At 47.3% G+C, this 14,586-nt stretch overlaps 1 protein-coding gene across 1 annotated transcript in view; it reads right to left on the bottom strand.

Moving 5' to 3' along the window:
- Positions 1 to 10,307: 10,307 nt before the first annotated feature.
- The window catches only part of LOC139267448 (E3 ubiquitin ligase TRAF3IP2-like), a 104,027-nt gene continuing 99,748 nt past the window's right edge, over positions 10,308 to 14,586 (bottom strand). Inside the window, exon 9 of the mRNA XM_070885790.1 lies at positions 10,308 to 14,136. Within this exon, the coding sequence (XP_070741891.1) occupies positions 13,990 to 14,136 (147 nt within the window). The 3' untranslated portion in view covers positions 10,308 to 13,989. The remainder of the gene's footprint in view (positions 14,137 to 14,586) is intronic.

Below are 14,586 nucleotides of genomic sequence, written 5' to 3'. Positions count from 1 at the left end.
TGGGCCTATTGTAGGGCTCCTCGACATCCCACTCCACTTCTCCGACTCCCCGCTGGCTGCTCTCGCCTGTTGGGCCTTTTGTAGGCCTCCTCGACATCCCACTCCGCTTCTCCGACTCCCCGCTGGCTACTCTCGCCTGTTGGGCCTATTGTAGGGCTCCTCGACATCCCACTCCACTTCTCCGACTCCCCGCTGGCTGCTCTCGCCTGTTGGGCCTTTTGTAGGCCTCCTTGACGTCCTGCTCCGCTTCTCCGACTCCCCGCTGGCTGCTCTCGCCTGTTGGGCCTTTTGTAGGCCTCCTTGACGTCCTGCTTCGCTTCTCCGACTCCCCGCTGGCTGCTCGCGCCTGTTGGGCCTTTTGTAGGCCTCCTACCAAAGATGCGCTTCAAATGCCTGGTCAGATATGGAGGAGCCCTTCAATACGTACCAGCCAGGGTCTCCAGAATGATTGTGGCAGAAGTGAGGATTGGAGCTGCAAGATGAGCAAGGTGCAGAGTGCACAGCCTCTTTGGAGGAGGAAGAACCCGAGGATGAGGAGGGGGAGGAACCTGAAGTGGACATGGTACCAGCAGCGGTGCACATTGCTGCCGCGAGGCACGGGATGGCCTCATAGAATCATAGAAATTTACAGCACGGAAGGAGGCCATTTCAGCCCATCGTGTCCGCGCCGGCCGACCAAGAGCTATCCAGCCGAATCCTACTTTCCAGCTCTTGGTCAGTAGTCCTGTAGGTTACGGCACTTTAAGTGCACATCCAAGTATTTTTTAAATTCTGCCTCTACCACCCTTTCAGGCAGTGAGTTCCAGATCCCACCACTCTCTGGGTGAAGAAATTTCCCCTCATATCTCCTCTATACCTTCCCCCAATTACTTTAAATCTATGCCCCCTGGTTGTTGCCAAGGGAAACAGGTCCTTCCTATCCACTCTATCCAGGTCCCTCATAATTTTATACACCTCAAACAGGTCTCCCCTCAGCCTCCTCTGTTCCAAAGAAAACAGACCCAGCATCTCCAATTTTTCCTCATAGCCAAAATTCTCCAGTCCAGGCAACATTCTTGTAAATCTCTGCACCCTTTCCAGTGCAATCACATCTTTCCTTAATGTGGTGACCAGAACTGCGCACAGTACTCCAGCTGCGGCCTAACCAATGTTTTATACAGTTCAAGCATAACCTCCTTTTTTTAAATTATTATTATTTTTTTTTAATGTTTTATTCGTTGCCAATCTTTCCAATTCTTTGTCAGATCAACTTGTCAGATTACAAACGCCAAAGGTCACCTTGGGCCCATTCAAGGATCACTCTGCGCCAATGCTCTTAGCCAAAAGGCCTAGAGCCAAAGCACCGTTCCTGGAAGTACTGCAATATCAGGTTTGTGCCATGGAGGTGGATGTGTGCCCCCCACCCACCTCCTATTTCCAAAAAGCATAGGAGAACCACCTTCCTGATCCAGGGAGAACCACTTTCTGGTCATGGTTACTCCCCTGTCAGGTCAGTTACAAGCATAACCTCCTTGCTCTTGTATTCCATGCCTTGACTAATAAAGGCAAGTATTCCATATGCCTTCTTAACCACCTTATCTACCTGGCCTGCTACCTTCAGGGATATGTGGACCTGCACTCCAAGGTCCCTCTGTTCCTCTACACTCTTCAGTGTTGTACCATTTAATGTGTATTCCCTTGCCTTGTTAGACCGCCCCAAATGCATTACCTCACACTTATCTGGATTGAATTCCATTTGCCATTGTTCTGCCCATCTGACCAGTATATTGATATCTTCCTGCAGTCCGCAGCTTTCTTCTTCATTATCAACCACACAGCCGATTTTCGTGCCATCTTCTTAATCAGACACCCAACATTCAAGTCCAAGTCATTGATATATACCACAAAAAGCAAGGCCCCCAGCACTGAGCCCTGCGGAACAACCTTCCAGTCACAAAAACACCCATCAACCATTACCCTTTGCTTCCTGCCTCTGAGCCAATTTTGGATCCAACTTGCTACTTTGCCCTGGATCCCATGGGCTATTACTTTCGTGACCTGTCTGCCATGTGGGACCTTATCAAATCATATACACTACATCATACGCACTGCCCTCATTGAACCTCCTGGTTACCTCCTCGAAAAATTCAATCTAGTTAGTCAGACATGACCTTCCCATAACAAATCCACTGACTGTCCTTGATTAATCCATGTATTTCCAAATTAAGATTTATCCTGTCCCTCAGGATTTTTTTCCAATAATTTTCCCACCATTGTGGTGCTAAAACTCCCTTGTTGTCTATTTTCCAGCCCTTGTTTCCTTTGTCTTCCAAATTCACTTTCTACTTTTCGGCTGCTCAATTCCAGCTTTACTTCTCTCCCCACTGAATCTATTCTCTGGTTCCCATCCTCCTGCCAAGCTAGTTTAATTCCCCACTCCCAACAGCACTAGCAAACCTTCCTGCGAGCATACTGGTTCCAGTTCTGTTGAAATGCAACCCGTCCTGCTTGTACAGGCCCGATCTCCCCCTGAAACGGTCCCAATGTCTCAGGAATCTAAGGCCCTCCCACCTGCAACATCTCTCCAGCCAGTATTCATCTTCTCTATTCTCCTATTTCTGAACTCAGTAGCACGTGGCACCAGCTGTAACCCGGAGATTGCTAGCTTTGAGGTCCTGCTTTTTAATCTCTCTCCTAACTAAACTCAGCCTGCAGGACCCCATCCTTCTTTCTACCTATGTCATTGGTACCGCTATGGATCACGACCTCTAGTTGGTCACCCTCTCCCCCCAAAATGCCCTGCAGCAGCTCAGTGACATCCTTGACCCTGGAACCAGGGAGGCAACATACCATCCTAGAGTCACGTCTGCGGCCACAGAAACGCCTGTCTGCTCCCCTGACTATCGAATCCCCTAACACTATAGCTCTTCCACTCCTCTTCCCCCACCCCCGTGCAGCTGAGCCACCCATGGTGCCATGGACTTGGCTCTAGCTGCACACCCCAGAGCCACCATCACCCCCACAGTACTTAGAACAGAATACTGGTTGGAGAGCGATATGCACTCAGGGGATTCCTGTACTACCTGCCTTGGCCTCCTCTTCCGTCTGGTGGTCACCATTTCCTCTCTGCCTGCCCACTCTTAAACTGTGGGCTGACCACCTCTAGAAACGTTCTATCCACGAAATTCTCAGTCTCGTGGATGCACCGCAGTGACTCCAGCCGCTGCTCAATCTCCGAAAAGCGGTGCTCGAGTTTCTGTAGCTGGTCACACTTCCTACACATGTGGTCGTCCAGGCTACGCAAAGCGTCCAGGACTTCCCACATGGCCCAGGATGTGCATTCCATGGGACTGAGGCTGCCCTGCCATGCCTCTATTTAATAGATTAAGAACTAAGCCAGCAAAAATAAACTTAAAACTTAACAAAAAACACTCACCAGCTACTCACCAATCAGCTCCTTCCCTTGTTCCGACGTCACTTTTTCTACTCTGACGTCACTCTTTCGAAATCTGCCTCTGTTGAGTTGTTCCAGCTCTCGCTCGGCTCCCAGTTTGCTCCCGCTCTCCTTCCACTCAGGTCCGCTGCCTCCTCCGGTCTCGGGTCTGCACTCCGCGCTCCTTTTATCGCTGCGGCCGCTCTCGCTCTGCTCCCACTCAGGTCCACCGCCTCCTCTGGTCCCGAGCCTGATGGCATGATTTAGTTAAGTTGCACTCGTGCACCCATAAGGCACCCAGATGCTGAACCAACTGCCCCCTCCCCTCTCCCCCACCCCTGCCACCACCACCACCACAAAGCAGTCCTAAAATCACCAAACCATTCCTTACAAACTCATTATTCTTACCATTCACTCCAAGTGACAAGTCCACTTACCAGGCAGCAGGCAAAAATGGATGAGTTGGGAAAGTGGTGCAAAGAAATAATTTTATGTGGCTCAAAAATTCAACAGAAGCTTAACCAACTACCATTTTATAACATACCCATGAGCATCCCCTTGTGCATCTACAATTGTTTCATCTTTCTCGCCCTAATACTCCTCCATCGTGCAACTCCTGTGGCTTCAGCAGAGGTAGAGGCAGGCTGCACACTTCCCTGTTTTGACTAATTTGATACTTTTGGTAACGACCTCTAGGTTTTGGAGACTGTGAGGGTCGAAGCAAAGACTGCTCCTCCTGCAGCTGCCCGTGACTTCTCCTAATGATTTTTAACTTGGTATTACTAAAAGTGAATCAACAAGTGTATAGTTGCTATCCTGTTAAAGTAGACACAGGACCTAAGCCTACTGCAACAAAATGTGTGAAGTCCAAACACGTTCAGCTTTCAGGTTTCAACAAAAGGTGGTTACAAAAGACATTATTCATTCACGGAGGTCAGATAGCACTCAGCAGATATATTCTAAGGCTTGATTTTAATGTCTGTCTAAAGTTAACAGATATCATTAAAGCTAAAATACACAGACTAAAGGCCAATGATTAGCAGGGGCGTTGGATTCAAAGACTATTGTATGACTTTATAATGTGTGTCAAGAGAGTTCTCTAGGTTTTGGACTTTAGAACTGTCTGATGTTGACAGATGTTATGACTTTTTTTTAATCATTTGTGGCTTTTTATAAGATGGGGAACTCCCTTCTTCCCCAGCCCAGTGATTCAAAAATGTAAAACATAAGTCCCAACCAGGTTAAAATAATCACTGAAATGATTTTAATCTGCAGGTGCCGACAGGGTTTGCCAGGATGCTAAGCAACAATCAGTTCATTTATTGATGTCGCAGATTTGGATTCTGATTTCAGTGATCAGGGACCCGCGTATTGCACCACGAGCTACTGCCTCTGATCAGGTGCGATGCCGTAAAGGATTTTGATGGGGCTGCCTCAAACCGATCCGTGGGTAAATGTACCACATGGAGTGGTCCTTAGCCATGGAAATGAGAAATCCCCAGTCTGTGTGGAGTTAGTTGTCCACAAGAGATGATGATGATGATGACCATTGCCTCAGTGTCTTTGGGTTGTGTGCATGCGGCTGGGGTGGGAGAGGATTATCAGCCAAGTTTTGTGTTTTACTAACCTCTGCTGTGATTCACATTTGTTATGGGCACTGGATGAGGAGAGAGAGGTTTGAGCTCACTTGTGGTGTTGTGGCCTGGTGTCACTCATTACCCAGGTTTTCCCATAATGCAGCACTCACCCAAGTGGGTACTTTTGACTTCCTGGGCCCACAGAGCTGTATCCTACCATGAATCACCATCTTCAAGCGGAGATGAACAAAGGATGGAAATGACTGAAGTCATATCTGAATAGATCTGAATTACAATTCAGGTGTTTGCAAGGTTAAAATAGGTGGTTTCAGTAAGTTCTGTCAGATATTAAGCTGAACTGGTGTGGTGCAGCATATTGGAGTGAATGCCTGTACACAGGGCAAGTGATTTTCACCACTGATGGGGATTTTTAATGTAAAATTATTGGGCAAGTAATCTTGCAACACAGGTAAGTGTCACGATGAATGGAATAATTTGCCCGACTTATAGTCAACAAATATTTCACAAAAGTCATGATTCTGCACTCAGCTGTCTGACCCACCCAGTAATGCCAACTCTCACGAATTAATCGCGAGACATGTGTTTTTTAATTTAAATTTACTCCAACTCGTGATCTCGTGAGTCAATGCTGAAAACTCACAATATTTTCCTACTCTATTAATCTTCGCCACGCTGCCAATGATTGGCTGCTGGAACCCGTGGGTTAGGTCAAGGGTTATTTTCAACTATGGGTCCTGGGAGTGTTGGAGTGTATCCAGAGGACAATTGAGTACAAGTCGAGGCATACTGTTTTGTCCTTGAACAAGATCTTAGTCAGGCCATACTTGGGATACTGTGTCTAGTTTTGGTCTCCTCACATGGTGGGTGACATTGAGGCTTTGGAAAGGTTGCAGACTAATTCCCAGTTTAAATCATCTTAGTTATCAAAGAATTGGAACTGTACACTTTAGAGCAGCAAAGAGATGATCTGATTGAGGGATAATGAAGGGAATAGATAGTATTCCAGCTGACAGTTTGTTTCAATTAAATAGGTTAGGGAGGCCCAGGGATCACAATTTTAAGTTGTATAATGCCAGATCTAGGTTAGATGTCAGGAGGTGGTTCTTTTCCCACAGAATAGTGGATCTCTAGAACAGGCTGCCATCTCCTGCGGTGGATGCTGATTTGCAGAATTCCTTCAAGCTTGACTTGTTTCTGTCTGGGGCAGGTACGTATTGCAGGGAATTCAGGGCCAGAGTGATCTCCTGGACTAGTTTCGATTGCCGAGATGGGTCAGCAAGGAATTTGCCATATTTTTTTCCCCAAATTGGCCTGGGTTTTTTAGCTATTTTGATTGCCTCTCCCAGGAGTTCACATGGTTCTGGTAGGGTAGAGTGTATATATTGTGATGCACAGAGTATCGCAATTGTGTGGGACTGGCACGATGGACCAGAAGGTCTTCACCAGTCTGTCCTTGCTCTTATATTTGTTCCATTAATAGTCCCCCATGAGTTGGTTTGCCATCAGTAGTCTCCCCTGCATATTGAGATGATTGCAATCATAGAAACATAGAAACATAGAAAATAGGTGCAGGAGTAGGCCATTCGGCCCTTCTAGCCTGCACCGCCATTCAATGAGTTCATGGCTAAACATGCAACTTCAGTACCCCATTCCTGATTTCTCACCATACCCCTTGATTCCCCTAATCATTTTAGATACAAAGATTGGGCATCATTGGTAGCGTGGTTGGGAGAGTTGAACCTCTCTTGTACTGCAGCCTGTAATCTACCAGTTTTATCTCGGTAAGTTTTGTTTTTGATTGCTTCAGTGGCCCACTCACCGCTTTTAATAGAATAGAGGGAGTTTAGTTAGAACCCGAGGATGGGGAAATGAGTCCGCTGTTGCGTGGGCCGAGGGCGAGTCTGCCTTTTCCCGCCCTCCTGCCCGTCGCCTGGTGCGGAGCCGCTCGGGGCCCTGCCCTCCCCTCCCGCGGCCTTGCCCTCCCATGGCCCTGCCCCTGGCCTCCCGCGGCCCTGCCCTCCTGCGGCCCTGCCCCCCTGCGGCCCTGCCCCTGCCCTCCCACTGCCCTGCCCTCCCGCGGCCCTGCCCTCCCACTGCCCTGCCCTCCCGCGGCCCTGCCCTCCCGCGGCCCTGCCCTGCCCTCCCGTGGCCCTGCCCTCCCGCGGTCCTGCCCTCCTGCGGCCCTGCCTTCCCATGGTCCTGCTCTCCCGCGACCCTGCCCTCCCACTGCCCTGCCCTCCCGCGGCCCTGCCCTCCCGCGACCCTGCACTGCCCTCCTGCGGCCCTGACCCTGCCCTCCCGCGGCCCTGCCACTGCCCTCCCACTGCCGTGCCCTCCCACTGCCCTGCCCTCCCGTGGCCCTGCCCTCCCACGGCCCTGCCCTGCCCCGCCCTGCTCTCCCGCGGCCCTGCCCTGCCCTCCCGCGGCCCTGCCCTCCCGCGGACCTGCCCTGCCCTCCCGCGGCCCTGTCCCTGCCCTGCCCTCCCGCGGCCCTGCCCCTGCCCTGCCCTCCCGCGGCCCTGCACTGCGTGTGCCGTGCGGGTTGTCAAGAGCCTGGACGGCAGTGTTTCCTCAGTGAACGGGGCAGCAGTGGCATTGGGGAGGGGGCCGCCATCCCCATCAGTGGGGAGTGTGCACCGCGACACGCGGCCCTTGGAGGGCAGAAAGAGCGAGCCAGGCCAATGTCTGGGCCTGATTCAGGCCGCAACCCGTGTGGGATCGAGATAAGACACAGGGCGGGAGGGCTTCGGGGCTATCTGCCGCATGGCTACTGCCACCCGAGCTCAGGTCTGGTAACTCGGGCCAGGCTAGGGCCTGAACCCAGGCTCTTCCCCGCTCTTACATTAAGTAAGTACAATAAAAATGATGGTAAAAATATATGCTTATTTGTATAAAGTATTGTTGTACTGAAAAAAATATTCATTGTGTTGCAGGGGTTCCCCAATTATTTTTATAACATGGGGTGTGGAATCAAGAGGCCCGAGGATCGATAGAAATCGTTCCTAGTCCATATCTACATACTCGGGGTGAGCTGCCCACACTGGTAGTCCCTCCACGGGCGAAGACATCAATGCCAGCATCAGCCCTCAGGCAAGTCCCAGGAGGGGCTTGGCACGGCCTAGGGGGGTGGGTGGGTAGGGGGTGATCGTAACTCCTGCTTCCGTGGGAAGGTGTTTTTGATTTTTTTTCCCCCTCAAAACTTAGCTTTGGTTGGCAGCCGCAGGGACTGCATTGCATGGTGGTTATGTTGGGCACCAGGTGAAGGGTGCTGATAATTAAAAAAAAAATTGAAAAGCATTTTCAGGATGCAGTAATAGTTTTTGTAAAAGAGCTGAGATCTGTTTGAGATTAAATAAAGTCACTAATGAGGTTTATCTACAAACTGTCCATCTGTATTGGTTTATGTTTGAAAAAAATAGCAACTCATGATGTCTCACCGAAGTCTCATGCTTTTTAAGAGTTTGTCTCATGATTTATGAGACAGTGAGGTTGGCATTACTGTGGCCTACCTAAATTCAGATCTTCTACAGAACGGTAAAACCCTTCATACACCCAGAGCTCATTGTGTGTGGCTTGAGATGGAGCCTCATCCTGCTCATGTGAGGTTGGCGTTACCATGGAGAAGCCAACCTTTACCTTGAATTGAATTTTGTAACAGCATTCTTCAGGTAGGAGGAAAGCTTACATTCTACAGGATTGTTTGTGTCATTGAAAGAGCCTTTTGTTTGGAGATGTGTGCTCTCCTTGAGTCACCGACACAGAATCCTGACTCTGGTCGAGATCTGATTGCTGCCTTAAAACATAATGTTGGGGAAAATAAAAATCAGCAGGCATAAAATCTCACTATTATTGCCCTTTGGTGTCAGGTAAATCCAGGGTATAATTTACATTACTAGAATATCAACCATAAAATTAAATATATATATAAACCCAACCTATTAAACAACACTGTGGAACAGGAGGGAATGTGGAATTAATTAAATAGAAAGGTAATAAGTAAAATCTGACATCTTTTGTTTGCCATTAAAATGGCTGCAACATCTGCATGAACTTCCTGTTTACATTACAAACTCTTCCTCTTAGGCTGTCCCCCAGAGTCAAGGATGACTTGCTTCCACACTAAAATGAGTTCTAAAGTGACTGATGAGAGCAATGCGGGATCTACTCTGTCACAGGAGAGGCTGATGGTGGTTGGAGGGACGGGTGGGTGGGGTGCTTGGGTTGCCGTACGCTCCTTCCACTGTCTGTACTTGGCTTCCGCTTACTCCCGGCAAAGAGACTCGAAGTGTTCAGTGCCTTCTCGGATGCTTCTCCATTTTGAGTGGTCTTGGGCCAGGGATTTCCCCAGAGTCGGTGGGGATGGTACATTTTTTCAAGGAGGTTGTGAGGGTGACCTTGAAGCGTATTTCTGCCCACCTGGGACTTGCCTGCCGTGCGGTAGCTTGGAGTAGAGTGCTTGTTTCGGGAATCTAGTGTCAGGCATCCGGACCACATGGCCCGCCCATCGGAGCTGATCGAACGTGGTCAATGCCTCGATGCTGTGGATGTTGGCCTGAGAGAGAACGTGGTCAAAGGGGTTGGTGCACCTTGCTTGCCAATGAATTTGCAGGATTTTGCGGAGGCAGTGCTGGTGATACTTCTCCAGAGCTTTGAGGTACCTACAAACTAGGGCCCTGGTGAGACCGCACCTGGAGTATTGTGTACTTTGTGTACTTGAATATTTTGGTCTCCTTACCGAAGGAAGGATATACTTGCCATAGAGGGAGTGCAACAAAGGTTCATCAGACGGATTCCTGGGATGGGGGGATTGTCCTATGAGGAAAGATTGAGTAGACTAGGCCTATATTCTCTAGAGTTTAGAAGAATGAGAGGTGATCTAATTGAAACATACACAATTCTTACAGGACTTGGACAGGGTAGATGCAGGGAGAATGTTTCCCCTGGCTGAGGAGTCTAGAACCAGGGGTCACAGTCTCAGAATAAGGGGTCGGCCATTTAGGACGGAGATGTGGAGAAACTTCTTCACTCAGAGGGTGGTGAATATTGGAATTCTCTACCCCGGAGGGCTGCGGAGGCTCAGTCTTTGAGTATATTCAAGACAGAGATCGATAGATTTTTGGATATTAAGGGAATCAAGGGATATGGGGGTAGTGCAGGAAAGTGGAGTTCAGGTAGAAGATCAGCCATGATCCCATTGAATGGCGGAGCAGGCTCGAGGGGCCGAATGGCCTACTCCTGCTCCTAATTCTTATGTACAAAGCGGGAACATTTTCAATTACTTTTTAATATAAGATAGTCAATTTGCACAAATAAATGATAAGAGATTGTACAGCAAATAAAATTCCACCAGTTTTGCAAGTAGCACCCCTCTCAACACTACAGCACTGCGGTGACTAGAAGTTTCTGACGATGTCATCAACTTTTGCTCTGCATGAGCTGTCTCCCCTTTAAAAGCATGGTCACCACAATTTTTTTTTAATTTAAAGAGAGATTATGTCATGCATGTGATTTGCATCATCATGACAGCTGTAAACAAATTTTCTAAGTTTGCCAACTGCTTGTTCATGACAACAGTGTCCCATCAATCACTAAATCTGTCAATCTGTTGACACTGTTTGCGCATTGCCATGGCTGGGTTTTAGTCAGCGAATATGGGCATCAGGGATGAAATGTTCATTCCCATTCGTACCTGGTGGAGGAACCACCCAACCACCCATCTCAAAAGTCTTGGAAAACACAAATGTATATTTTGAGATAGTCTGTTAATTCTGTTTCACTTTTTTGATCATTTTCCCTCCTCTTCCTGAAGTTTGCCAGGGGCATACAGTTTCCTTGGCATTAGAGTGTCATCAGAGTTATCTCATCTCTCCTCATCTCCTCTATAGTTGATTATAGTAAATAATCTACAATCTGTATCAATGACTTAGATGAGGGAACCGAGTGCAATGTATCCAAATTAGCGGATGATATAAAGCTAGCTGGGAAAGTAAGCTGTGAGGAGGATGCAAAGGGATATAGACAGGTTATGTGAGTAGGCAAGGAGGTGGCCGATGGAGTATTTTGTGGGGAAATGTGAAATTATCCACTTTGGTTGGAAGAATAGTAAAGCAGATTTTTTTTAAAAGGTGAGAGACGAGTAAATGTTGGTATGCAGAGGGATTTGGGGGTCCTTGTACACGAATCACAGAAAATTAACATGCAGATACAGCAAGCAATTAGGAAAGCAAATTCCTAATGTCAGCCTTTATTGCTAGGGAGTTGGAATATAAGAGTAAGGAAGTCTTGTTGCAATTATATAGGGCTTTGATGAGACCATATCGGGAGTACTACGTACAGTTTTGGTCTCCTTACCTAAACAATGATATACTTGCCTTAAAGGGGGTGCAACAAAGGTTCACTAGATTGATTCCGATGAGGAGAGACTAAGTAAAATGGGCCTATATTCTCTGGAGTTTAGAAGAATGAAAGGTGATCTCAGCTGAAATGTATAAAATTCTCAGAGAGCTTGACAAGGCAGATGCTGAGAAGTTGTTTCCCCTGCTGGAGAGTCTCGAACTACAGGTCATAGTCTAAGAATAAGGGGTCGATCATTTAGGACTGAGATGAGGAGACATTTCTTCACTCAGAGGGTGGTGAATCTTTGGAATTCTCTACCCCAGAGGGCTGTGGATGCTCAGTCGTTGCGTATATTCAAGGCAGAGATTGATAGATTTTTGGGCACTATTGGAATCAAGGGATAGGGCGTGAAAGTGGAGTTGAGGTAGAAGATCAGCCATGATCTTCTGCAGGGAATCGAATACAGCCAGGGTGATCTCCTGGACTAGTTTCGATCGCCTGCATGGGTCGGAGAGGAATTTTCCCAGATTTCTTTTCCCCAATCGGCCTGGGTTATTATCTGGTTTTTGCCTCTCCCAGGAAATCACACGGCTCTGGTTGGGGTGGAGTGTAGAATGTTTCGGTGTAAGGGGTGTCGCAGTTGTGTGGGGCGGACTGGTTGGGCTGGGTGCTCTTTACCTTTCCGCCATTGTTCATTGTTCATAGGTGTATATGTAACCTTCAGGGCTGCTGACCGAGGGCTGAGTGGCTCTTTGTCGGCCGGTGCAGACACAATGGGCTGAAATGGCCTCCTTCTGCGCTGTAAATTTCTATGTTTCTATGACTTATTGAATAGCGCAGCAGGCTCGAGGGGTGTTATTACCTACTCCTGCTCCCATTTCTTGTGTTCTTACAGTGAGGTCAATGTAATAATGAAATTATCCAAAACCTACATAGCCGCACTTTTCAAAGATCGGAGAAATATGTGAAATGTTACTGAGCTGATTATTTTTTTTTTGCCTTTGAAGTTTTCTTCCCTCCCTCTTGAAGGTGCTGATCCTCACTGGTGTACCGTTCCACATGCACTGGCACCACCTCAGCCCAGTGGACAACCTTCAACTGTGAACTTAAAATGCCAGTGGAGCTAGTCAATAAAGGTAAGCCTGATCCAGTTCTCCGACATTCAGACATTTTTGCCAGCTGGGGGTTGCCGGGGGTTGTAGGAGGTCTGGATGCTCTTTCCCCTTTCCTTCACCTCAGAGTCACTGTAGTCCAATTGCAGCCCGTCTGAAACCAGCTAACGTGATGCGTGTCCTTCACTTTAAAAATGTATTGTTAGTATTTGTGGGGGAGTCCTAAACTAGGGGCCAGAAATAGAAGACAGTCACTAATAAATCCAATAAGAAATTCAGGAGAATCTTTGCCTAGAGAGTGATGCGAATGTGGAGCTCCCTACCACATGGAGTGATTGAGGTGAATACTATAGATACATTTAAGAGAAAGCTAGTTCAGTACATGAGGGAGAAAGGAATAGAAGGATATGCTGATGGGGGTTAGATGAAATAAGGTGGGAGGTAGCTCGAGTGGAGCATAAATGACGGTAAGGACCTATTGGGCCGAATGGTCTGTTTCTGTGCTGTAAAATTCGCTGTAACAAACAGCCCTGCGAGACTCTCCATCCAATTTTATTTCTCCGATCTTTGAAGGATATGTAGGTTTTGGATAATGACAGGTTTGGGGCCCAACTTTGGCACGCCCATGGTTGAAAGCCTTCTGACTCAAGAAATTGGATGGAGAAAAGGAAAGTAGCGGGCTGCACTTTGTTGATGATAGTAACTGTGACATTTTCACCAACTTTAAACTTGGTGATAGTGGTTAACAGAGCCGGCTATCAACTTTGTGATTGTTATCCTTCCTCGAGGGCTGGTGGCAGAGAGCTTGCCCTGGGGCTTGTGGCCAATCTGAAAATAGACAGCTAGGAAGAGGCAGCAAGCCCTCGGCTGATGTTCCTGATTCCGCTGTGAATGTACCACTGAGACCAATAAAGCTAGCTGAGTCTGCTCTGATCATTACCTTGGGCATCGTTCATCTGCTGTTTTTTTAAAAATCATGCGAGAGAAGTTTCCTGACTACTGGAAATACATCACATGAAGGCCATTGGCCAGCTTATTAACAATTTCTCCAAAGCGTATATTGCAGAAGTGTGCTTGGTATTACTCAAGAATTGTACAATGGGATTGTTGTAACAACAAAACACCTCTTAGCTCACTGGTCTTCTTTGGCGCAAAATTGATATTTTGTGCGAATTTGGATTTGGATGTAGTAATTTGAAGGATTAAAATGTTGGTGTAATCACGCTGTGTTAAATTTAGAAGGGTTTTTAAAAAATATCCACTTTCATCTGTTATCCCAGTGTTGAAGACCTTGATGTAGAGAAGCTTTGAGTAGGTTAAGCAACCAATTAACAGCATTACTGCAGAGTCTGCACCATTATACACCAAGGGAGATAACATTGACCTCAGCACTGGACCAGCTTGGCCAGACTCGGATTAACTACAATAACCTCCATACAGTCCACTTTTATCAAAATGTTTCTACTGAGGCAAGAACATCTGCTGCAAGTTAATTCAAGAAAAAAAAAGGAGGGTAATTAAGGCCAAGGACTTAAACTGGGACAGTATGAATGGTGGGTAATGGTCCAATTGGAGGAGCAACATATTCCTCTTCCCTCAGCAATCGGAGAAGGATTCGCTTCTGATCTCTTGGCCAATTGTAGATGTGTGTGTTCTGCAGCCAGTTAGGCACGTGAGCCTGCAATGAAAGGGAGAACGTTACAGAATGTACAAGGCAGCATAAGCTGATGGAAAACAACAGCATTCTCACCAAGTGAACTTCATTAAAGCAATGAAAAGCTGGGGTAGCTCTACAGTAGTAATAATGGGAGAAGGTTTCCCAAAGTTAGCTAATTGTAGCAAAATCAGAAATGCATTCTTTCGGTTAGCGCTTATGATCTCACCACAAGTAATGAACAGAGGAAATATTTCTCCATGATCTGTTGTTGTTTTTTACTTCTTTGACCTCGATTGTTTCTATAGCTGGAACTCCCTCCCTAAACCTTTCTGACTCTCTATCTCTCTTTCCTCCTTCAAGACGCTCCTTAAAACATTCCTCTTTGACCAAGCTTTAGGCCACTTGCGCTCGGTGTCAAATTTTTATCTCATAATACTCCAGTGAAGCGCCTTGGGACGTTTCACTATTTTA

The sequence above is a fragment of the Pristiophorus japonicus genome, chromosome 7 (assembly GCF_044704955.1).
Source record: "Pristiophorus japonicus isolate sPriJap1 chromosome 7, sPriJap1.hap1, whole genome shotgun sequence".
In the NCBI taxonomy this organism is placed as follows: Eukaryota; Metazoa; Chordata; class Chondrichthyes; family Pristiophoridae; genus Pristiophorus; species Pristiophorus japonicus.
Note: the sequence above shows the minus strand (reverse complement) of the source record. Positions and strands in the feature narration are given on the sequence as shown.